General features: G+C 34.5%; 1 protein-coding gene across 1 annotated transcript in view; it reads left to right on the top strand.

The window, feature by feature from the left end:
* Positions 1–806: 806 nt before the first annotated feature.
* LOC141300166 (RB1-inducible coiled-coil protein 1-like) overlaps positions 807–24,231 on the top strand; it is a 28,828-nt gene continuing 5,403 nt past the window's right edge. The window contains exons 1-17 of the mRNA XM_073830498.1: positions 807–1,127; positions 2,769–2,900; positions 4,549–4,675; positions 5,460–5,630; positions 6,231–6,433; positions 7,095–7,527; positions 9,364–9,534; positions 11,355–11,539; positions 11,700–11,886; positions 13,075–13,156; positions 13,273–13,337; positions 13,798–13,901; positions 14,054–14,180; positions 15,853–17,789; positions 20,522–20,699; positions 22,055–22,163; positions 22,324–22,606. Of these exons, the coding sequence (XP_073686599.1) occupies positions 2,830–2,900; positions 4,549–4,675; positions 5,460–5,630; positions 6,231–6,433; positions 7,095–7,527; positions 9,364–9,534; positions 11,355–11,539; positions 11,700–11,886; positions 13,075–13,156; positions 13,273–13,337; positions 13,798–13,901; positions 14,054–14,180; positions 15,853–17,789; positions 20,522–20,699; positions 22,055–22,163; positions 22,324–22,606 (4,433 nt within the window). The 5' untranslated portion in view covers positions 807–1,127; positions 2,769–2,829. The remainder of the gene's footprint in view (positions 1,128–2,768; positions 2,901–4,548; positions 4,676–5,459; positions 5,631–6,230; positions 6,434–7,094; positions 7,528–9,363; positions 9,535–11,354; positions 11,540–11,699; positions 11,887–13,074; positions 13,157–13,272; positions 13,338–13,797; positions 13,902–14,053; positions 14,181–15,852; positions 17,790–20,521; positions 20,700–22,054; positions 22,164–22,323; positions 22,607–24,231) is intronic.

Here is a 24,231-nt window from a genome sequence, read left to right on the forward strand (position 1 = left end):
TAATTATAAAAAATTGCAAATCAGCATAATAACATGATTTCTGAAGGATCACGTGACACTGAAGACTGGAGTAATGATGCTGAACATTTAGTTTTGAATAAATTATATTTTAAAATGTATTGAAATAGAAAGCAGTTTTTTTAAATAGTAAAAATATTTCACAATATTACTGCTTTTGCAACTGCAAATAAATGCAGGCTTGGTGAACAGAAGTAGAAGTAGGAAGTGAATTCTTTAAGAAACATTAAAAATCCCATTTAGTGTTAAAAAACTTTTGACTGGTAGTGTGTTTATATATAAAGGTCTCATTTATGTAAAATACTAAATCAAACAATAATAACTAAATCAAAAAATAATAATAATAAATAACATTTAAATTAAATGTTAAATAACATTTAAATCTGTACGTCTTAATTTATTTTACTCAAAATGAACAAACTAAAATAAAAGAATAAATAAAAGAATAAAAATTAAAATTCACAGTCAAAGTCAAAGTCAAATAAATACATCTAAAGATAAAAGTGTATATTATATTACAATTTATTTGAAAATTGGGAAATAGTTGGGATTTCACAATAGTACACAAATGTTAAAACACCATTTTCCCAGCATTTGTTCAGACTGTTCCCACACCTTGTCATTCCACCAGTTGCCCGATGTGTCTGATCTCAGATCATCTTCCTCGTAACTCCAGGAACTCTCAGAATCAAACCCAAGCTTATGAACTGACCCCAGACCAGCGCTTTACTGCTGACCGTTGCCCTTCCCAGAATGCACCTCGCTGCGCAGTGACGACAATAACAAAACACAGCAGCAGGAGAACCAGCATTAGCGAACCTTACACAACCCTGCGAGAAAAAAGCTCGATGACAAAACTCCGATCTAATTACCGTCTCTCATAACATACGTGTCTTGAAAGACGAAGCTCTAATGAATTTATCCCAGCTCTCTCTGGACGAATTTCCGCGCTTTATGGGAATTAAAAATAAAGGCCCTTGTTTGGAGTGATGAGCTTTAGCCTGTTAGCCCGACAGCTTCAACCTCTAGCTGACAGAAACCTCCACATCTCAGCCAAAAACAACCTAGTAATCTGCTTGCATGCAGAGAATGGACTGACGACAGCTCAGGTAAGACTATCTGACACAGATTTAGCTTTTTATATTCTAGATATTTCAGGTTCAAATCAAACACCGGACAATTTGAGCCTCGTAATACGGAATTCTGACACAAACTATAATTAGACAATGTAAACAAAACCAGGTTAAGGTTGTTGAACGAGGCTTTAGTAGAAGTGTAGAGGTTTTGTAGGTAAGAACGTGATATTGATGAGGGTTTAGTGTCCTGGTGATGGTTTGAGAGAAATTTGGACATACTGTCACCCTCCCTAAATAATAATCAGGGCCTTTAAAATAGCAAAACAAAGACTTGTGGCATTTAGAAGGAGACTCGTATTTGCATATTAACAGAGAAGTGACTTAAAATCTTAAAATCATAATTTGACCTAGAAGATCAGGTTTCAAATGCTTAGCCACGGTGAAAGCTGTCAATCAACATTGACACATTGTAAGATTTGAAACACAGAGTTATTTTAAATTGATTAAAACAAAATCTCATATCATTTTCAGTTTGTTTACACCTTAATAATTGACATTGGTTACTCATGTTGGCTACATGTGGTATTCCTGGTATCCACAGTAACAGTTGTTACAATGCATCCTGTCAAAAGTCTCAAAGTTTTACAGCCGTTCACAGGGAATTAAAGTACAAAGGGTCTTTTAGTGTGTTTTGATGGTGTTTACCCACAGGGGACAACGTGACTCAGCCTGAATATTCCCAGAGTTGGGCCACATGGTCATGCTAGTCCAAGTGCTCTTTTACAGCTCTAACCACATTATAGAGTACAAACAGCCTCAGAGATTTATACAATGTTCTTGTCATAATCAGAGAAGGTTTCTGTTTAGTCAAGGCCAAGACTGACGTTCCAGATCACTGTGATTATCTAGTTTTCTGGGGGTTTTCCAACTTGTTATCTGCTGAAACATTCATGTAGGGCTGTTATGGTCTTTAGTCTAAAGGCCTAAAGTGTAAGCATTTATTAACCCCATTTGTTAATAAAGGCAAGAAATTACATGCAAAACCATTGATTTTTATGCACTGGCCACCATACCATGTAGAAAATATCCAAAATACACATTTAAGTGTTTTAAATTACTCACTCAAAATGTAGTTACCGTAGTCAGAAATCTCCACTTTAGTAGTGTTTAAATACACCAGCATTTACAGTTTCATTTCTATGCATATTTTGAAGGTTTTTACAGAGAGGTTTGTTCATGTATTATTCACCTGATTTTTGTAACATTTTATTTTTCTAAAAGCATGACAGTTTATTTATTTATTTTTCTGACTGGTGACAGGAGTTTTCGGTTTGTGCAGTTAAATGCCCTCTGGAATAAACAATTGTAATATGCCAACAATATGAAACAAGAATTTTGAACCTTGCTTGATAAGATTTCTGTTCTGGAAATGTATGCAAATTAGTCCCTTTATTATAATCACACAATGCATTATTTGCATGTTTAAACATGACATTACAGAAACTTGTAGTGCGCATTTTTGTATGTGCTGTGAATAATCAACTGGGTAAAGTATATTCATATCCGTTAGTTAAAAATGTTGTGTTTTGCTTAAAATGTTCTTTTAATCAAAGCAGAAATCTTCTTTCATCAAATTGAAGTTCTGATGTCAACTTTTCATTTATTTTCAACCAGATCGCCATAATTGACTAGATGAACAAATCAAGCTGGAGGCAGGCTCAGAGGAGAATTCAACATGAAGTTGTATGTGTTTCAAGTCAACAACGGAAGCACATTGACATTTGACACTGAACTTGCCGTCCAAACGTAAGAGATTTGACTGTATTTAAGAAAAAGTGAATAAGGCCTGTTGTTTCCATTTTATGTGAAGACATTAGCTTTTTTATTGCTGTTTTACAGAGCATATTTTGTGAATAACTTCTTCACTTTGTTATATACTCACACATATTCTTCAATATTGTTATAAACTATATATAACACTATGTTTGCATGAGATATCATGAACTGACATGGAACTGTATTTTTTGTCCAGCTTTTATTAGTACTTGGTAATGTGAGTTTGTAATGTCATAATGCATTAACTGATGTAATCATTTGCAACTTTAATGGTCTAAATGTTAGTATTAGAATTATAGAAATGAACAAAGATGGTTAAATGCTGTAAAAGTACTGTTCACTGTTTAAATAATGTTAACACTTACCTTAATAATGTTTATTTTTGTCTTCAAACATCTTAAAATTAGTTGAATGAGTCTGACTTAATGACTAAATTTGTCTGAAATTACATATACGGTTGAAGTCAAAAGTTTTCAGAATCTGCAAAATGTTAATTATTTTACCAGAATAGTTTTATTTTTTATGTAGTACTGACTTGAATAAGATATTCCACATAGTGACTTGCATATAGAGAAGAGAAAATATTAGTTGAATTTATAAAAAATCACTCTGTTCAAAGGTTTACATACACTTGATTTTTAATACTGTGTTTTTTTTGGTTTTTTTTTAGTGATAGTTGTTTATGAGTCCCCTGTTTGTCCTGAACAGTTTAACTTCCTGCTGTTCTTGAGAAACAAATTCTTTGTTTTTTCTAGCATTTTTGTGTATTTGAACCCTTTCCAACAGTGACTGTATGATTATAAGATTCATCTTTTCACACTGAGGACAACTGAGGGACTCATATGCTACTATTATAGAAGGTTCAAACACTCACTGATGCTCCAGAATGAAACACAATGCTTTTTGAATTTGAAGATCAGGGTAAATCTTATTTTGTCTTTTGGAAAACATGTGTCTTCTGAAGGGCAGTACTAAATGAAAATTGTACACCTCTTCATTCTGTTTAAAAGTTTACACCCCTGGCTCTTAATGCATTGTTTTTCCTTTTGGAGCACTAGTAAGTGTTTGAACCTTCTGTATTAGGTGCATGAGTTGTATGAGGCCCTCTGTTGTCCTCAGTGTGAAAAGAAGGATCTCAAAATCACAGTATAAAGAATCAAGTGTACATAAACTTGTAACAAGGTCAGTTTTATACATTCAACTATTATTTTCTTTTGTGGACTGTATGTAATTTTTTTATGTGAAATATCTTCTTAAGGTCAGTGCTAAATTAAAAACAACATGCATTTTGTATGATCCCTCTCATTTTAGTAAAATAATGAACATTTTGAAGATTCTGCAAGGTGTATGTAAACTTTTGACTTCAACTTTGTATATATTTACACACATACATATATTTACATATTTATGAGAAACCGCATAATTTTTTACCTGTATATTGTTATAATAGTTAAGGTGCAAATGTAGATTATTTTAATGTTATATTTCTGTTATATCCAAAAAGTCCAAATTCCATCAATCATTTTTATATTCTGTCTGTCTGCAGATTTGTTTTTAAATTGAGTCCTGATTTGTTTTACTGGGTTACTAAATGTGTTGTGCTTTGTGCTTTTTATAGTGTTTTGGACCTTAAACATGCCATTCAGGCCAAATATAAAATTGCAATCCAGCACCAGGTGCTGGTGGTCAACGGAGGGGAGTGTATGGTGGCAGAGAGGCGCGTGTGCAGCTACAGCGCCGGAACGGTGAGTAACAAGCCAAATCACACCATGTAATAGCATTTGTTTACAGAATAATACTAGTTACTATATATGAATCATATAGCCATATGCTCAAACGTGCTACAAAGTACTTTAGCACTGCTAAAATGTTTTAAAAAATCTCTTCCAGAATAAAAATTAACAGATAATATACTCGCCCACCTTGTCATCCAAGATGTTCATGTCTTTCTTTCTTTAGTTGTAAAGAAATTATGTTTTTGGAGGCGAACTTTTCAGGATTTCTCTCCATATAGTGGACTTCTATGGTGCCTGCGAGTTTGAACTTCCAAAATACATTTAAGGCATTTAAGGTTAAAAAGTATATAGTGTACATTTCTTTTAGAAAATAACCGATCGTTTCACTACACAAGACCCTTCTTCCTTAGCTGGGATTGTTTAGAGCCCCTTAAAGCTGCATTTAAACTGCATTTTGGAAGTTCAAACTCAGGGCACCATTAGAAGTCCACTATATGGAGAAAAAATTCGCCTCAAATGTTCGCCTCAAAAATCATAATTACTTAACCGACTGAAGAAAGACAGACACGAACATCTTGGATGACAAGGGGGTGAGTAAATTATCTGTAAATTTTTGTTCTGGAAGTGAACTTCTCCTTTAACATGAAAATTGCAAAGAAGCACTATGAAAGTGCATATGATAATTGTATTATTTGAATAGCTTTCAGTCCATTTAAAATGACCCTGAAGTCTTGAGGTTCTTGAGTAACATGATTTCTAAATGGCAATTGATTTTTGTCTCTGGCTGCCTCAGGACACCAACCCGATCTTCTTATTCAACAAAGAGATGATCCTGTCAGACCGAGCTCCAACCATCCCCAAAACGACCTTCTCCATAGAGAATGAGATGGAGCTGAAGGTGGAGGAGTCACTCATGATGCCTGCCGTCTTTCACACCGTCGCTTCCCGCACTCAACTGGCTGTGGTACTGGCCAATTTCTGTTCTTACCTAATGACCAACCTCTGTCCATTTAGATTTACCTGCATTATATGTGACCCTGGACCACAAAACCAGTCATAAGTGTCAGTTTTTTGAAATTGAGATCATCTGAAAGAATAAATAAGCTTTTAACTGAATCTGAGGATGCAAAAAAATCTAAATAGTGAGAAAATCGCTTTTAAAGTTGTCTAAATTAAGTTCTTAGCAATGCATATTACTTATCAAAAATTATGTTTTGATATATTTACAATAGGAAATTTACAAAATATCTTCATGGAACATGATTTTTACTTAATATCCTAAGGAATTTTGGCATAATAGAAAAATTGATCATTTTGACCTATACAATGTGTTTTTGGCTATTGCTACAAATATACCTGTGCTACTTAAGACTGGTTTTTTGGTCCAAGGTCATATATTATATCAGTGATTTTTATCTAAGGTTTGAGCATCACGCATGTTTGAGAGCATCAATGTAAATTCAGTCAAAGTAGCAAAGCCATTGTAAATGACAGGCTTGCATTGAAGTGTTTTTTACATTTGTATGCAAATGACTTTCATGAGGTCTGTTGTGCCCTTTTTTAGGAAATGTTTGAGGTTGCCAAGAAGCTTTGCTTGTTCTGCGAGCGTCTGGTCCATGACGAACACCTTCAGCACCAGGGATGGGCGGCCATCATGGCTAACCTGGACGACTGCACTCTATCCTATCAAAAGCTTCTTAGGAAATTTGACACTGCTTATACAAATTACCAACAGGATTTTGAAGACATCAAATTAAAACTCACAAAGTATGTTGTTTCTTTCATTAAATTTAAAGAAATCTAAATTATTTTGTTAAAACATTAAATGTATTTTTTTTTCTTTTAAGTTTTAGTTTTTTTTTTAATTATTAAGTTCTTAGTAATTGTAAATAAGGTTTGTAGCAGACACTTTTTTTTTTATATTTAAAAAAATCTTTTGAAAGATGTCTCTTATCCTCACCAGAGCTGCATTTATTTGATCAAAAATACAGTAAAAACAGTAAAAATGTATAAAATACTATTGCAATTTAAAATTAATTTAAAATGTAATTTATTCCTGTGATGCAAAGCTGAATTTTCAGCATCATTATTCCAGTCTTTAGAGTCACATGATCCTTCAGAAATCATTATAATTTGCTGATTTGCTGCTCCCGAAACATTTTTATTATTATTATTATTATTATCAGTTTTAATGGTTAAATATTGGGTTGACTATATTTTTTGGGGAAATCCTGATGCATTTTCATGTTTTTTTAAAATAGAAAGTTCAAAAAACATCATTTATCTAAAAAAAGAACATTTGAAAATAGATCTTTTTTCAATATTTGCTGAATATACTGACCCTAGACTTTTAAACAACGGTGTATTGTGACAAAGTGAAAAGAGATGTATAAATCACTAATTCTAATGGCATTTATTAATTCATCAGGCTTGGCACTGCTGTCTCAGTCATGGCGAAGATTCCACTCCTCGAGTGTTTGACTCGACAGAGCTACAGAGAAAGCGTGGAGAAGTCCACCTCCCCTCACCCAAGAACCACAGATGAAGAAGACGAGAATGAGGATGAATTAGGCAAAACATCCACCCAGTCCGCTATCCTTTGTCCAGCTGACAGCCAGAAGAGCCGTAAGTCACCCTCGCCGGTCTCTGCATCAGGAGAAGCGTCGTCCCAGGCGTCCTCCTCTCCTCAGGACAGACTGAAGAGCAGCTGTAGTCTAAAAGCAGCTCTAGAGGAAGAGGAGGAGTTTCTGGAGAGAGTTACACCCTGTTTCAACGTCACGCTGTTGGATTGGATCAACGTTCAGGACAGACCTAATGATGTGGAGTCAGTAGTGAGGAAGTGTTTTGACTCAATCAACAGGGTGAGTAATTGGCGAGTCATAACGGGAGGGAATGTTTTGGTTGAAAACATGAATCAGTTTGTAAACCTGTGGCAACCTTTATATTGTTTGGAGCTATGGGCATTATGATGTTTACTATGTGACTGTAGAGGTGTGTCACTTGCTATACTATTTATATCACATTACATATATTTGCACAGCGGTTAGTAAGAAGGAACGCCTTAAACTGCTTATATATAATTGTAAGAGTGTAATGTGATGTGGAATTTCATTGTGTGAGTAGTAATAACTCAACTATAACATAATAACATACTATACGAATAATATAGGATTTAACTGAGGTGATGTCATATTTCATAATGTCCTTAAATATCCAATCAGGGTTGGTGTTTTAAGACCTTTGTTCAGCTAAAGCATTATGTAATGTGATGCTGTTTTTGGGCTGAAGTCTGACTTATCAGTCATTTGTTATGAATAATCTTATGTTTTAGTTTGGGTAAATCAAGTTCCTAATAGAAAGTGAAAAAAAAAATCTGTTTAATTCAGTGGATTTTCTAAATATAAGCATTACCGAATATTAAAATATTAATTAGGTTTTGTTTCGTTTTTATCAAAAATAACCATATACTGTTCCTGAAACATCCAGTTGCATCACATCAGTCAGTGTGGGTTTTTAAAGGAATTAATACTTTTAATTAAGCAAATGTGCGCTAAATTGATCAAAGTAACAGTAAATGCATTATAAATACATTTATAGTTAGAATATATTTTAGACATATACACTACCAGTCACATTAAAGATTTATGTTTTTTTAAAGAAGTCTCTTCTGCTCACCAAGCCTGCATTTATTTGATTCAAAGTACAACAAAAACAGTACAATTTTGAAATATTTTTACTATTCAAAATAACTGTTTTCTATTTGAATATATTTTAAAATGTAATTTATTCCTGTGATTTCAAAGCTGAATTTTTAGCATCATTACTCCAGTCACATAATCGTTCAGAAATAATTCTAATATTCTGATTTGCCTCTCAAAAAACATTTATTATTATTATTATTATGTTGAAAACAGCTGAGTAGAAATTTTCAGGTTTCTTTGATGAATAGAAAGTTCAGAAGAACAGCATTTATCTGAAATAGAATTTTTTTGAAACATAAATGTCTTTATTATCATTTTTAATCAATTTAAAGCATCCTTGTTAAGTGTTAATATCTATTCAACAAAGAATCCTGAAAAATGTATGCTGTTTTAAATATTGGTAATAATAATAATAAAATGTTTCTTGAACAGCAAATCACTAGAGTGACTGGAGTAATGATGCTGACAATTTAGCATTGATCACAGGAATACATTACATTTTAAAATATATTCAAATAGAAAGCAGTTTTAACTATTTTTGCTGTATTTTGGATCAAATAAATGCAGGCTTGATGAGCCTTGAAGAGAATTTAACAAAACCTATAATCCTATTCTTTTGACTGGTAGTGTAAATATTTTGAACATTTATAATAATAATTAATGTTTCTTGAGCAACAAGTCAGCATATTAGATTGAATTCTGAAGGATCATGTGACACTTAAGACTGGAGTAATGATGCTAAAAAGTCAGCTTTGCATCACAGAAACAAATTACATTTTACAACATTTTCAAATGGATAACAGTAATTCTAAATTTCACAATATTACAGTTTTTCTGTATTTTTGACAATACGAATTGAGCCTTTGGAAGTCTCTTACTTCCAAAAGTCAACCCCAACATTTTTAACAGTACATTATCTTTACATTCATAGGACAATGAACTATTTTACTGGTCATGATCACTCTAACTTGTTTCTTTCATTCTTTATGCTTCCAGCTCGACCCACGAATTATCCAGCCCTTTCTAACTGAATGCCGCGAGACGATTACCAAATTGGATAATCAGAACATGAAGGCCATCAAAGGTCTTGAAGACAGATTGTATGCTCTTGACCAAATGATAGCAAGCTGTAAACGGTTGGTCAATGAACAGCAGGAACTTGCTCAGGTAAGCATATCTCATTTTTATAGTCAGCATGAAACAGCCTAAAGGGGACATATTCTACTCATTAGACTATTTTATTGGCCATCCACCCTCAGTTTTGCTCTTATGTCTATTATTTATAAACCTGTTTTACTTTGTGACAGATCAACCAAACAATACACTTTATCCACATGTTTCTAATGTTTGGATATATTAGAGGAGAAGTTCACTTCCAGAACAAAAATTTACAGATAATTTACTCACCTCCTAGTCATCCAAGATGTTCATGTCTTTCTTTTTTTCATTCGTAAAGAAATCGTTTTTTGAGGAATACATTTCAGGATTTCTCTCCATATAGTGGACTTATATGGTGCCTGCAAGTTTGAACTTCCAAAATGCAGTTTAAATGCAGCTTTAAATGGCTCTAAATGATCCCAGCTGAGAAAGAAGGGTCTTATCTAGTGAAACAATTGGTTATTTAAAGAAAAAAAATACAATTAATATACTTTTTAACCTCAAATGCTTGTCTTGTCTAGCTCTGTGTGTACTCTGTGTATTCTGGTTCAAGACAGTTAGGGTATGTCAAAAAAAAAAAACATCTCATCTCCTCCAACTTCAAAAGCATCCTAAATCACCTTTTTTTTTTTTTTTTTGTAAAGGGCGTTTGATCTTCTTTGCACATTCTCTTTGTAAACACTGGGTCGGTACTTCTGCAGCGATGTAGGGTGATTTTGAAGTTGGAGGAGAAAATGAGATGTGAGGTTTTTTTCGACATACCCTAACTGTCTTGAACCGGAATACACAGAGTACACACAGAGCTAGACAAAAACGAGCATTTGAGGCAAAGATGTTCACAAGTCTTTAACCTGGAGTCTGAGTCAAATCTGAAGTCTCAAGTCAGTTAATGGCTTGCAGAAAATTCCCATTCAGAGTCCTAATATTTTGAAATCTTCCTATTTACGAAATTGTTTTATAGGCTATAGACAAAATATATGTTCTATGATCTGTTTTTATTTATTTCTTTTGTTAATTTGTTTTTTTTTTTAAAGAGGTTAAGATGTAAGGTTAATGGCTCTACCATGACACATAAGGAAATATGTGACACAGATATTACAGTATTTCTTTTTGATATAAGTCAGGGCTATTCAATTAAGTTAGTATGGCTGCTATATTTTCTTCTAAGAACAGGTCCAGGAATTAGTTTTTACATATATTGCATTTACATTTAGATACATGCAAGGCCATGTGACAAAAATACTGTTTCTGTTCAGGGTTTTCCTACTTTTTCTAATTTTCCTAATTGTTTTTTTTTAAAGCATTATCTACTAAAAAATAACAATACAATAATCTAAATGTTCTCATATTGAGCAGAAAAGAAAGTTAACCAGCAGTTTCAAAGTTTAAGTTTTATCTCAGTCATCTAACAACAGTATTCCTAAGTGCGTTTGGCTTTAGATTAAATACTAGAGTATATAGCGCTAAAATATATTTGCCATAAACAACACTTAGTGCTTGTTATGTGATCCGCTCCGCTGTTTTGATGCACTGCTCACTTAAAATTGTGCTGCTGTTATGGCGGTGCGGCTGGGATCATTTGCAGCTGCATTTAAACTGCATTTTAAAAGATTAAACCTGTGGGCACCGTAGAAGTCCACTATATGGAGAGAAATTCCTCAAAACACATCTTTTTTTTTTTACGACTGAAGAAAGAAAAACATGAACATCTTGACAAGATAACAAGAGGGTGAATAAATTATCTGTACATTTGTTCTAGAAGTGAACTTCTTCTTTAAGTTTTTCAGGAAGCTACTCTTCCTCATGTCTTCTCCTTTGCCTTCTACCAGGGATTTCTTGCCAATCAGAAGAGGGCTGAAAACCTGAAGGACACCTCGGTGCTGCCTGACCTGTGTCTGAGTCACGCTAACCAGCTGATGATCATGCTGACCAATCACAGGAAGCTACTAGACATCAAGCAGAAGTGTACCACTGCCAAACAGGAGCTCGCCAACAACCTTCAAGTTCGTCTCAAGTAAGACCAGTCAAGCATTTGTATTCTTCTTGGACAATACTAAATTAACTGTGGAACGTTAAATGCTTTGGGCTTTGATTTAGAGTATTTGGTTTCATAGAGGTATGATACATACATTTGTAAGCATTTTCTAACTGCACTGTGGTGTTTCCTCCATCAGATGGTGCTGCTACGTGATGCTTCACGCTGATCAGGATGGAGAGAAGCTGCAGGCTCTCCTGAGGCTGCTGACGGAGCTGCTGGAGCGCGTGCGGGTGGTGGATGCGCTCAGCACAGTGCCACAGATGTACTGTATCGCCGTAGTGGAGGTGGTCAGACGCAAAATGTTCATAGGACACTACAGACAAGTAAGAATCAGTTACTTTAGATTATATTATATAGAGATGGGGTTATTTAAGTGATTTGACCAGAGCCAGAGTGAATAATATGAGCTAATACAGGTGCATCTCAATGAATTAGAATGTTGTGGAAAAGTTGTGAAACTTGTGTATTAAATAAGTTCAATGCACACGGACTGAAGTAGTTTAAGTCTTTGGCTCTTGTAATTGTGATGATTTTGCTCACATTTAACAAAAACCCACCAATCTCAACATATTAGAATACTTCATAAGACCAATAAAAAACATTTTTAGCGAACTGTTGGCCTTCTGGAAAGTATGTTAATTTAGTGTATATGTACTCAATACTTGGTAGGGGCTCCTTTTGCTTTAATTACTGCCTCAATTCGGCGTGGCATGGAGGTGATCAGTCTGTGGCACTGCTGAGGTGGTATGGAAGCCCAGGTTTCTTTGACAGTGGCCTTCAGCTCATCTGCATTTTTTGGTCTCGTTTCTCATTTTCCTCTTGACAATACCCCATTGATTCTCTGTGGGGTTCAGGTCTGTTGACTTTTCTGGCCAGTCAAGCAGAACAACACCATGGTAATTTAACCAACCTTTGGTGCTTTTGGCAGTGTGGGCAGGTGCCAAATCCTGCTGGGAAATGAAATCAGCATCTTTGAAAAGCTGGTAACATGCTTGGATACAGCACTCTGTGAATGGCCAGCTTCTCTGGCAATGAACGTTTGTGGCTTACCCTCCTTGTGAAGGGTGTCAATGATTATCTTCTGGACAACTGTCAGATCAGCAGTCTTCCCCATGATTGTGTAGCCTAGTGAACCAAACTGAGAGACCATTTTGAAGGCACAGGAAACCTTTGCAGTTGTTTTGAGTTGATTAGCTGATTGGCATGTCATCATATTCTAATTTGTTGAGATTGGTGGGTTTTTGTTAAATGTGAGCCAAATCATCACAATTAAAAGAACCAAAGACTTAAACTACTTTAGTCTGTGTGCTTTGAATTTATTTAATACACAAGTTTCACATTTTGAGTTGAATTACTGAAATAAATCAACTTTTCCATGACATTCTAATTTATTGCATGCACCTGTACAATAGTAAAATGTTTTTTATAAGATTTCTGGGCATTTAATTATTGTTCCTCCAAAAAATATCAGGACTGGCTGTAAATTGTTTTAATATTTTTTTTTCTTACAGTGGGCCAATGCCCTTGTCAAAGATGGGAAAAACCTCTATGAGGCGGAAAAAGTAAAAAGGGAAACCTTTGGAAAGCTCTTCAGTGAGTTTGTTCTTCATATTTTAGTTGGCTTCTTTTAGTTTGAGAACGGACATTGACACCTGAGTCTACATTAATTGTCAAGATTGCTTTGAAAACACTGCTTTTGTTTGTCTCAGGGAAATCGTTCCTCAGAAACCGGTTGTTTCGAGGACTGGACTCATGGCCACCGTCTTCATTTTGCGTGAGTTTTTAAACATGTTTTTGTGACTCTGAACCACATCCAGTCAGAAGGGTACATTTTTTGACATTTGAGATATACACAAAGCTGGATAAATAAGCTTTTTATTTGTGTATGGTTTGTTAGGACAGGACAATGTTTGGCCGAGATAGAACTATTAGAAAATCTGAAATCTGGTGCAAAAAAAAAAGCAAAAATTGTTTAAAGCTTAAAGCATTTAAAGTTATCTATCTGAATTAAGTTATGATTATTTTCATGGAACATAATCTTTACTTAATATCCTAATGATTTTTGGGATAAAGAAAAATCGATAATTATAACCCATACAATGTATTTTTGGCTATTGCTACAAATATACCTGTGCTACTTAAGACTGGTTTTGTGGTCCAGGGTCACATTCAACTCTACATGGACTTTATTAGGATATTTCTGCAATAATGAATCTTTTTGTTTTTGTGTTTAGACCCGAAAGCCTCGAAAGTTTGACTTTGAGCTTCCAGATATTTCCCTGACTGACCTGCAGTATCTCAAGTCCTGTTGTCCTACCGAGGTTCAGCCTTACCTCAGGTAAACACCTCATACCCGGTCACAATATGCACATTTCTACTGTCACTCAACAATTAAAATCTGCTTTTCTTTCTTGTGTTTTTTCAGCTGTTAACTTTTCAATCATGGCTAAATACTCTTAGATGATGATAAGTTGTCTTTTTCTTCATCAGGGTCCCCACACTGTGTGACTTTGAGCCTCTGAACCAGCATGTTGAGGTTCTCCATCAGCTGGTTCAGGCTGCGCAGAGTGTGGACGAGATGTCACAAACTATCACAGACCTACTAAATGAACAAAAGGTACTTTGGGTTTACAGTCATTTAATTTTATTGCTTGTTGATAAGTGTTCGAAATATTGGATGTTATATATCTAGGGCCCTATGATTTTCACGATGCGGAATACAGTCATTAAAATGGAATTTGCTGTACAACGCAGAATGCCATGGAATTTGACAAACTTTGAAAGAATTAAAAGTAGGTAATTACACCTAAATTAAATCCGCAGATGGACTAGTGTCTGTGAATATTAACCTGCAAAAAGACGCTACACACACACACACTTTACTACACGTGCTTCACACAAGCAATGATTTCAGCATCTGTCATCTCATAAATAAGGACATCAATACACAAGCAACATCTCTAGAACTGCTCTAAGCGTCACTCCATGAGCATGTTACCATTTCATTTGAGTAAAACTAGCATCATCTCATACATACACATTGAAGTTTAAAGTTTAAATTCACGGCAACACGTCAAAAAGTTTGGTTTAACTTGAAGATGTTCTGCCAGAAATATATTACTATTGTTAAATATTATGTACACACTGCTATTACTACTACTACTACTACTACATTTTTATTTTTTGAAGTAATAATCACACAACATTTCTTCCATGTTTTAATTTTAATAGTAAATCACCTTTATTTGCCAAACAATAAAGTTTGTTTAATTTTCAAGATTAAAAGATAAATAAAATTAATGTTTTATGCCTTAATTTGATAACCAGAAACACAAAAATTCCATAAGGCATAAAAATGGAATTTACTGTATAACGCAGAATGTCATGGAATTTGTCAAACTTTGAAAGAATTAATCAAAAGTAGGTAATTACACCTAAGTTAAATTGCGATATGGACTGGTGTCTGTGAATATTAAACCCCAAAAATACTATTTAAATTTAAGGCCTTTTTAAAGAATAAATTTGAATAAATTAATTTGTTTTTATGCATTCAAATAATTAGACATGCTATATATATGGTGAGGAAACATAAAACTTATAAAATAATAACATAGGGCCATAAACATGTTTTTTTGTTAAACTTTTAATAAATTGATGTGAAGTTCAATAAGTTTCATGATTGTAATTAATTAGACATGCATTTTGATTAATAAAATTTCATCTAAACATTAAAAGGAGTCCAGAAAAATTTAAATGGAATTGGAAAAAATAAAGAGAATTTGGAAAAAAATATAATGGATTTCATAGGGTCCTATAAATCTGTAAATGCACCTTTTCTGTTTTCTAAATGTGACCCTGGACCATAAAACCAATCATAAGTAGCACAGGTATATTTGTAGCAATAGCCAACAATACATTGTATGGGTTGAAATTATAGATTTTTTTTTTTTTTTTTTACACCATTTTGTTAATTTCCTACCATAATATATATAAAAAATAATTATTAATTTTGTATAAAAAATAATTTTGATTAGTAATGTGCTTTGCTAAGAACTTAATTTGGACAACTTTAAAGGTGATTTTCTCAATATTTAGATTTTTTTTTTTGCACACTCAGATTCCAGATTTTTAAATAGTTGTATCTCAGCCAAATATAATGGTAGTGATGTATGCAAAATGTGTCACTATGTTTGTTACATTGCAACTTTAATAACGTATATAGTCTATTTTAACTTTTTTTACCAATGCCATTTCCCATATCATTTTAACTTTTTGTTCTGTACTCATAGTTTTCCTGTAGCCAGAGTGCTCAAAGATCTACTGCGTTAACACCCAGATCTGAAAGCACAACTGAAATCACCTCTACCTCCACCAAAACATTGTCCACTCTAAGTTTAAAAGCTCCGGACTGCCATCCCATGGCGCTTCCTGGTCCCTTGGAGGACCTATCACCTGACAGCATCGATGCCCAGACCTTTGACTTTGAAACCATTGGGCACCCCAATATGGATCCTGTATTACAGCAAGGCTCATTGGACTTGGACTCATTGGCTGAAAGTCCTGAGTCAGACTTCATGTCAGCAGTAAACGAGTTTGTTATTGAGGAGAACTTGATGTCACCTAATCCCATAAGTGATCCAACAAGCCCAGAGATGATGGTGGAGTCTCTTTACTCTTCTGTCATTAATGCAATCGATAGCAAGCGCATACAAGACACTACTACGCTTGAGAAGGAGAACTCAAAGATTGCAGCGCTCAAGCTGTCAGCAGACAGGTATCGTTCCGCTGCGGAAGAGTCCCAGAACAATTTGAGAAAAGTTAAAGATGACCTTTACCACTTTCGAGGTCTTGTTCTGAAGGAGCAACGAGACTTTGGATTCGCCCTGAAAACAATGACTGTTGAGGTTCGACACACTCTCAACAGTGTCAGATACTGTCAAGAGGAGGAGCTGAGAGAAAATCAACAAACCAATCTACAGAGTTTGAAGGACGATCATGAAAAGCAAATACAAACCCTTACGGAAGAGCTGGAAGGCAATCATAAGATTGTTCGAGATGTCCAGAGAGCAATGCTGGAGTTGGAGGGGCTCGTGGAGCGCAAGGAGAAGGAAATATCCCAGCTGGAGAGTGAGAGGGAACGCTCTATGCAAGAACTTCAAGATCTTCACAAGCAAACCACGCAGGACCTTGAGGAGAAGATACTGAAGCAAAACGAAGAGCTGAAAGCTGCGTTGCTCTCCAAGGACGAACTCGCTGGGCAGCTGGAGAAGCTGCACTTTGAGATCGAGCAGAGCCAACAGAAAATCAGACAGGAGATGGAGAAGGCAGAGAAGGTGCACCTTCAGGAACTGGAGGTACGGTTGAAACAACATCATCAAGCAGAGCTGGAATCTCTCAGATTGGAAAAAGAAAGTGCACTTGACAAACTTGTCCAAGAGAACCTGGTGAAGCTTAGAGATCTGGTGGATTCTCATTCTGCCGAGCTCAAGGAACGCGATGGACGCTCTAAAGACTTGGAGTCTCGCATTACAGAACTTGCGGATGCACGCTGCAAACTGGAAGTTGAGATGGCTCTTAAAGAGGCTGAAATGGAAGACATGAGACTTCAGTACGAGGAGGCCAAAAGCACTCAAGAAGAGGTGTTGAAAGCAGAGCTTGCTACACAAACAACCACCTTGCATATGCAAATCGACACGTTGAACAAACAGCTCCAGCAGAAGAATGAAGAATACGAAGTCGGCCTGGCCGAGCTCCGAGCGCTCATGAGGTTGGAAAAAGACCACTGCATTTCTGAACTTGTGGATCGGCATGAAGAGCAGAGCATCCTGCTCCGCCATGAGTTTTCAGCTCTCAAGCAGAAGTCGCAGGATGCGGAGAAAGACTGCGAAGAACGGGTCCAGAAGATCCATCGCGATCACCAGGACCAGCTTGATGCCTTACAGAGGGAAAAGAAGGATGAGCAGAAGGCTTTTCAGGAGAAAGAGCAAGAGCTAAGGACTGTTATCGGAGACCTGCAGGCGGAAAACACACTACTGTCGGGAAGACTGGAGCAGGAGAGAGTGGAGGCACTGGAGAGGGCGGAGAAAGAGAAAGAGGAGGCAGTTAAAGCTGCTTTACAAGAGGCCTTAAGAGACTTTCAAAGCCAGAAAGTGGAGACTGAGACAAGACTGTTAGGACAAATTGAACTACTTGAAAATCAGCTCAAAGACAGACAATCCACTGACATGTAAGTAAATGCAAGTTTTCTAATTAGACGTATACTTAAGGCGAGACACTGCAGGTGAATAGGGTAAAAAAAAAAAAAATAGTATTGCCTTACTTACCCAGTTGAGTAATTACATTGATAATTGCAAACATTTTTTGTATTACAAGTTTTCTAAAATGTTAGGTTTTAATATGCAAATGAGGCATTATTTAATGAAATATGCAGTAATTTGCATACATCTCTAGTACAAAAATCTAAACACTGGATGAAGTCAGTTTTAAAAGTCTTCTTTCATTTTTTTAGCGATAGAGTCAAATGTTTTTACAGAGGGGATTTTGGGTATCTCATTTTGTCACTCCATAATTCAGAAAATACTTAGAACAAGCAGAAAATGAAAAAAGATAAATTGGGGGAATAAAATGTATAAATTCAAGCAAATTATATATGAACAAATCTCTTTGTAAAAACCTTTAGGATATAAACAGGAATAAAAATGTCAAGTTTGGTGTGTGTAAGTGCTACTAAAGTGGAGATATATGGCTCAGTGTAGGAGACAAAACTTATTTTGAGAAAACAGACTTTAAAAATATGTATTGTAATTGAAATCTATTGACACAAATAGATAAAGTGCTATAAAAGAAACACTTAAAGGTGTCTTTTGGATGCTTTCTTTCCACTAGTCTGAAAAAACACTTTATGAAAAACCAAAAAGCCCAAAATCTTAAACTTGACAGGTGCATGAAAAAACAGTTTTTGCCTGCAGTGTCTCCCCTTAAAGGGATAGTCACCCAAAAATTGTAATATTACCCCATAGGGATGTAACGGTATTATCAATATCGTGGCATCGCGGTAGCAATAGTGTCTCAATATCATCGTGGTCACGTGTCAATATGAAACGATAGGTCTTCTGGGCAAAAAGTTCAAATATATTTAAACTTCTTATTCAAACATAAAAGATATTTAAAGTTGTGTTTTGGGCCATTGTGCTTTGACACATTATCTGTCAAATGAACTAAAACCGAAAGCACAATATGGCTTAATCTTTTCATCAAGTGTTTTCGCTGCATGTTTCAAAGCAAAGCGCATGCTTCGTTCAGGCGATCAGCTTGTGATCCGGTCTTTTCCGCGCCTCAGAACAGCTCAGTTCACAGTGAATGCAGTGAACTTAAAAAAAAAAAAAAAAAAAAAAAAAAAAAAGTTGAGTCCAAAGTTCGGGTATAAGTCAATTCGCTGACTTTTTTCTGATTTAAGTTTTCTTAGTTAGGAATGTAGTTTGGAGCTCTTCATTTTGAACATCTCTGAATGTGTTAGACGAATTTAACTTTGTAATATGTACAAAAAAAAGTTAAAGTCTTCATTTGTCTTTTTTTTTGTTATATCACAATAAATATCGTATTGCAGACTTCATATTAAGATATTACCATATATTGAGATTTTGATATTGTTACATCCTTATTACCCCGTGATCTACTCACCCTCAAGCCATCCTAGGTGTATATGTTTTTATTCTTTTAGAAGACTACAATCAGAGTTATATTAAAATGCCCTGGCTCTTCCAAGCTATAATGGCAGTGAATGGCTGTTGAGATTTTAAAGCCCAAAAAAGTGCATCCATCTTCATAAAAAGTGCTCCACATGGCTTGGAAAGGGTTAAAGGCCTTCTGAAAGAAATCGATGCATTTGTAAGAAAAAATATCCATATTTAAAACTTTAAAACCGTGATCTCACTGAATAAAAATCAGTTTCTTTGAAAAAAAACAAACAAATATCTTTTTGACGCCAAACTGGTGAATTTTTGGATGGGCTCTTTTGACTTGGGCAGGCACCCAGAACACCCAATCGCATAGCAAACACCCACATCTTCTTAGCTTTGTTTCAGTGAGTTTTGCAGAATCAAATACTCTTCGCATTTTGTTTAGAAAAATGTAAAAAGGAAAATTTGAACGTGGTTTTGTTGAATCGATTTCTGTTGAATTGTTTGATAACAACCCCAGTTTCTTTTTGATTTAATCATGAAAAACTCTCTAAATCTCGCGCTTTTGTGTGAGTTCGGCATCTGCCGAGGACACAAATGAAATGACACTGAAACAATGCCGCTCCAGTCCATTAAAATGAAAGCTTCTACCTCTAACTTCACTGTTAATTAAAAACAGAAAACACACACAAGCTACATGCATTCACTTACTCTTTTTCTGATTTCATTCACTCTCGTGAATAATTAGCACATCAAAAAGAACCAACAAAAACTGTGAACCGTTTCATTAAAACATTTCTTAAGTAGAAATTAGCAAGAAATGTGATAACCTTGTTACATGTGCCAGTAAAATAGGGATTAATTAAAAACAGAAAACAGATTTGTGTTCAAGTCTTACACCAATCCTAGCAAATTGCAGGTTTTTGAATATTTATTCATTTATTCTGGTGACTGTTTTTACCAGCAAAAAACACTTAGAAAAAGTGGTTGCTGCCATTCGCCAAGTGGTTGAAGTTCTAAGCTAGTAATGAAAGGTTGTAGGTTTTGTAGGTTGCAAAAAGCAAACAATGAACACCTTTAGACCTCTAGAAAGAGACTAATTGTTTCTATTTACTTCATTACCACATGTTCCTGTCTTATTGTCAATAATTCATCTGTGCAAAGAAGGATTTCAGAATGCAACAGCTACTTCTTAGTAGTAATTAATGCAAACTCAGGTTGAAACAGGTTGATCTTCTGTATAATAGGGTAAATTCTCACTCCTGCTTCTGTGTTTCAGAGTGGCACCTACTGTAGAAATGACAGAGACTGGTATGGAGACCAGTGCTGCATTATCACTGGAGAGTGGGCAGTGGACCGAAGAAAAGGCATCACTTTTGGCCAAACTAGAGCTCCTGGAACGCACAAAGAACGAGGAAATGCAGAACCTGAAGACCTCGCTTATTGCTGAGCAGCAGGTTAGCAATATAAAGGATCTACAAGAATTTAGTTAAAGGAGAAGCTCACTTCCAGAACAAAAATTTACAGATAATTTACTCACCCCCTTGTCATCCTAGATGTTCATGTCTTTCTTTGTTCAGTCATAAAAAAATATTTTTTAAGGCAACATTTAAAGATTTTCTCCATATAGTGGACTTCAATGGTGCCTGTAAGTTTGAACTTCCAAAATGCAGTTTAAATGCAGCTTCAAAGGGCTCTAAGGAGAAAGAAGGGTCTTATCTAGCAAAACGATTAGTTATTTTCTTAAAAAAAAATGACAATTTATAAACTTTTTACCCTCCAGTGCTTGTCTTGTCTAGCTCTGCGTGTACTGTGTATTTTGGTTCAATACAGTTAGGGTAGGTCGGAAACCCAATTTCATTTTCTTCTCCAGCATCAAAATCACCCTACATTGCTGCAGAAGTACTGACCAAGTGACTAAATTGAACGTACTCAGATGATCAAACACCCTTTACAAAAAAAAAAGGTAATGTAGAACGATTTTGAAGTTGGAGGAGAAAATGAGACGGGAGTTTTTCGACATACCGTAACTGTATTGAACTGGAATAAACAGAGTACACTCAGAGCTAGACAAGATGAGCATTTCAGGGTTAAAACGTATATTAATTGTCATTTTCTTTAGAAAATAATGGATCGTTTTGCTAGATAAGACCCTTCTTCCTCGGCTGGGATCTTTTAGAGCCATTTGAAGCTGCATTTAAACTGCATTTTGGAAGTTCAAACTCGCGGGCACCACTGAAGTACACTCGCTGGAGAGAAATCCTGAAATGTTCTCCTCAAAAAACAAGATTTCTTTACGACTGAAGACTGAAAGACATGGACATCTTGGATGACAAGGGGGTGAGTAAATGATCTGTACATTTTTGTTCTGGAAGTGAACTTCTCCTTTAAGCTGACGTTTTGTTGTCACTGCGAAAAGTTTGCAAATCCATTGCATTGCATGTTATTATTTTCCAGCAAAAGTGTGTATTCAATATAGCTGTCATGGACTTGCATAATTCAAATTAATTAAACTGAACCTGCATAACAGCTGTGTATTTTCAAGCCACTATTAACAATAAAAAATTGGGATAATTTGTTCTTTAAAAAAAAAAAACTTTAATAAAAAATATTTTTATAAAAAAATTATACATTTTTTATATTATAAAAAAATATAAATAAAATTGTCAGGACAAGTAAAAATAATCTGGAAAAAAAGAACTGCCTGAAAATACAGGTATTGTTGATTTCTAAAAAAAATGTATAATCTAAAAAAAATAAATGTCCTTAATGTATTATTAATGTACCCTAAAATTACTCTCTTTATTTCTAGACAAACTTCAATACCGTTCTGACCCGGGAGAAACTAAAGAAAGAACACATCATCAATGACCTGTCTGAGAAGCTCAAAAACTTGACGCAGCAACAAGAGAAAGACAAAGGTATAAAACATTTTATTTTCATCAGGTATTTTCAATGCATTTCCACTTGTTTTTCAAACATCTCTTACCAAACTGCACAGAAATGGTGAGTGTGATCAATAAATGTTGAAAAAAAGATCACTCATGATCATTGTCCTGATATTTTGTTGTTTTTCTGAAGGCCTGATCGAAACGCTCTCAGAGGACCGTGCCTCCATCCTTCAGGAGAAGAAGCAGATGGAGGAGGAACTCAACCGCCTGCGAAGCACCGCCCTCGTCTCTTCGTCCTTCTTTCCACCCAATCCCATCCCGGTCATCACGGAAGCTCACGGCGCCTGTGGTCTCGCTCACATGGAAGCATTCTCACCGTCCACAACTGATCCAGAGAGATTGGCGTCCATGGCTGCGTTCAAGGATGAGGAGAGAGTGGAGTCAGCTGTGGAGGCCAGCATGATGACAGTGCAGTGAGTATCTGGGCTGAAGTTCACATGCAATGTATTTGTATTAGAGCTACTTTAATAAACCCTGCAAAACTGAACTGGCTTAGTTAAGTCAGCAGCTCGCAGTCTTTGACATTATTCGGAAGATGGTTTGAAGTGATTCATTTTATTCTAGCAGTGCAACAAACTTTTGTTGGCCTATGTTCCCACTCAACAGTGTTCATTACTGTAAAATAATAAACCTGCACAGCCAGCTTCAGTATGTAATGAAGTGCTAAAAATACTGCATGACATTATAGCTAAATGAGCTGTAACAATACACTTGATTTCACATGCTCTTGTAGCAACAAAATCAAAACGAAGAGTTTTGCAGTTTGTCACAGTGGAAAAGTTTTGGATAGTTACAAAGAAGTTGATTTCCCAAAATACACACATTTACATGTCAAAAACCTTCTGTTTATTTTTCTCAGTCATTTTTTTTTCTAAAATATCTTGTTATGAGAGAAGTAAAAAAAAATGTATTATGCTAGGTTTAATAATTTATAAAATAACTATATATACAAGGTTACAAACAAGCTTATTTGAAAGACAAATTTTATATTAAATAATTATTATATTAACATTTTTTTAATACTGCTACTAATAAAGGAATGGAGTTCATTAAGTTTGTAGTTTAACTTTTTGTAGTTAACAATCCACTAAAGTATTATAGATGTATATCTACCGACAGATTTATTTGGAAAAATTATATTTTGTATAATAATTATATTAAAACATTTTAAAATAATAATATTAACAGTGGAATAAGTTATATAGGTTGTAATTTTTGAACAGAATTAGTGATTTATATGCTTTTTGTAGTTGAAATCTAAATTTATTATTGATTTATGGATGTGTATCTACAGACAGACTTATTTGAAAAATTATGTTATTATATTAAAACATTTTCAAATAATAACAACAGTGGAGTTGATAAGTTAAGTAGTTTGTAGTTTTTGAACAGAATTAGTGATTTATATGCTTTTTGTAGTCATAAATCTACACATTTATTATATATTTATAGATGCATACCTACAGACAGAATTAGTTGAAAAATTGTATATTATATAATTTTTATAAAAATATTTTTTTCATAATTATAATAATAACAGGTATAAAGTTAAGTAATTTTTGGACAGAATTTGTGATTTATTGTAGATTTATAGATTTATATCTACAGACTTATTTGAAAAACTCTATATTATATAATTATTATATTAAACATTTTAATAATAATAAGTGAAGATAATAAATTATATAGTTTGTAGTTTTTTAACAGAATTAGTGGTTTATATACTTTTTGTAGTCAAAAATCTACAAATTTATTATTGATTTATAGATGTATAGACAGACTTATTTGAAAAATTATATATTCTATAAAACATTTTTAATAATTATAATAACAGTTAAAACGTTATAAAGTTTGTAGTTTTTGAACAGAATTAGTGATCTATGATTTTTGAAGTAAAAAATCTACACATTTATTATAGATTTATAGATGTTTATCTACATACAGACTTATTTGAAAAATATATTATAATTTTATTAAAATATTTAATATATTTTAATAATTATAATAATAATAACAGTTAAAAAGTTGTGTAGTATTT

The sequence above is a fragment of the Garra rufa genome, chromosome 24, assembly GCF_049309525.1.
Source record: "Garra rufa chromosome 24, GarRuf1.0, whole genome shotgun sequence".
NCBI classification, from domain to species: domain Eukaryota; kingdom Metazoa; phylum Chordata; class Actinopteri; order Cypriniformes; family Cyprinidae; genus Garra; species Garra rufa.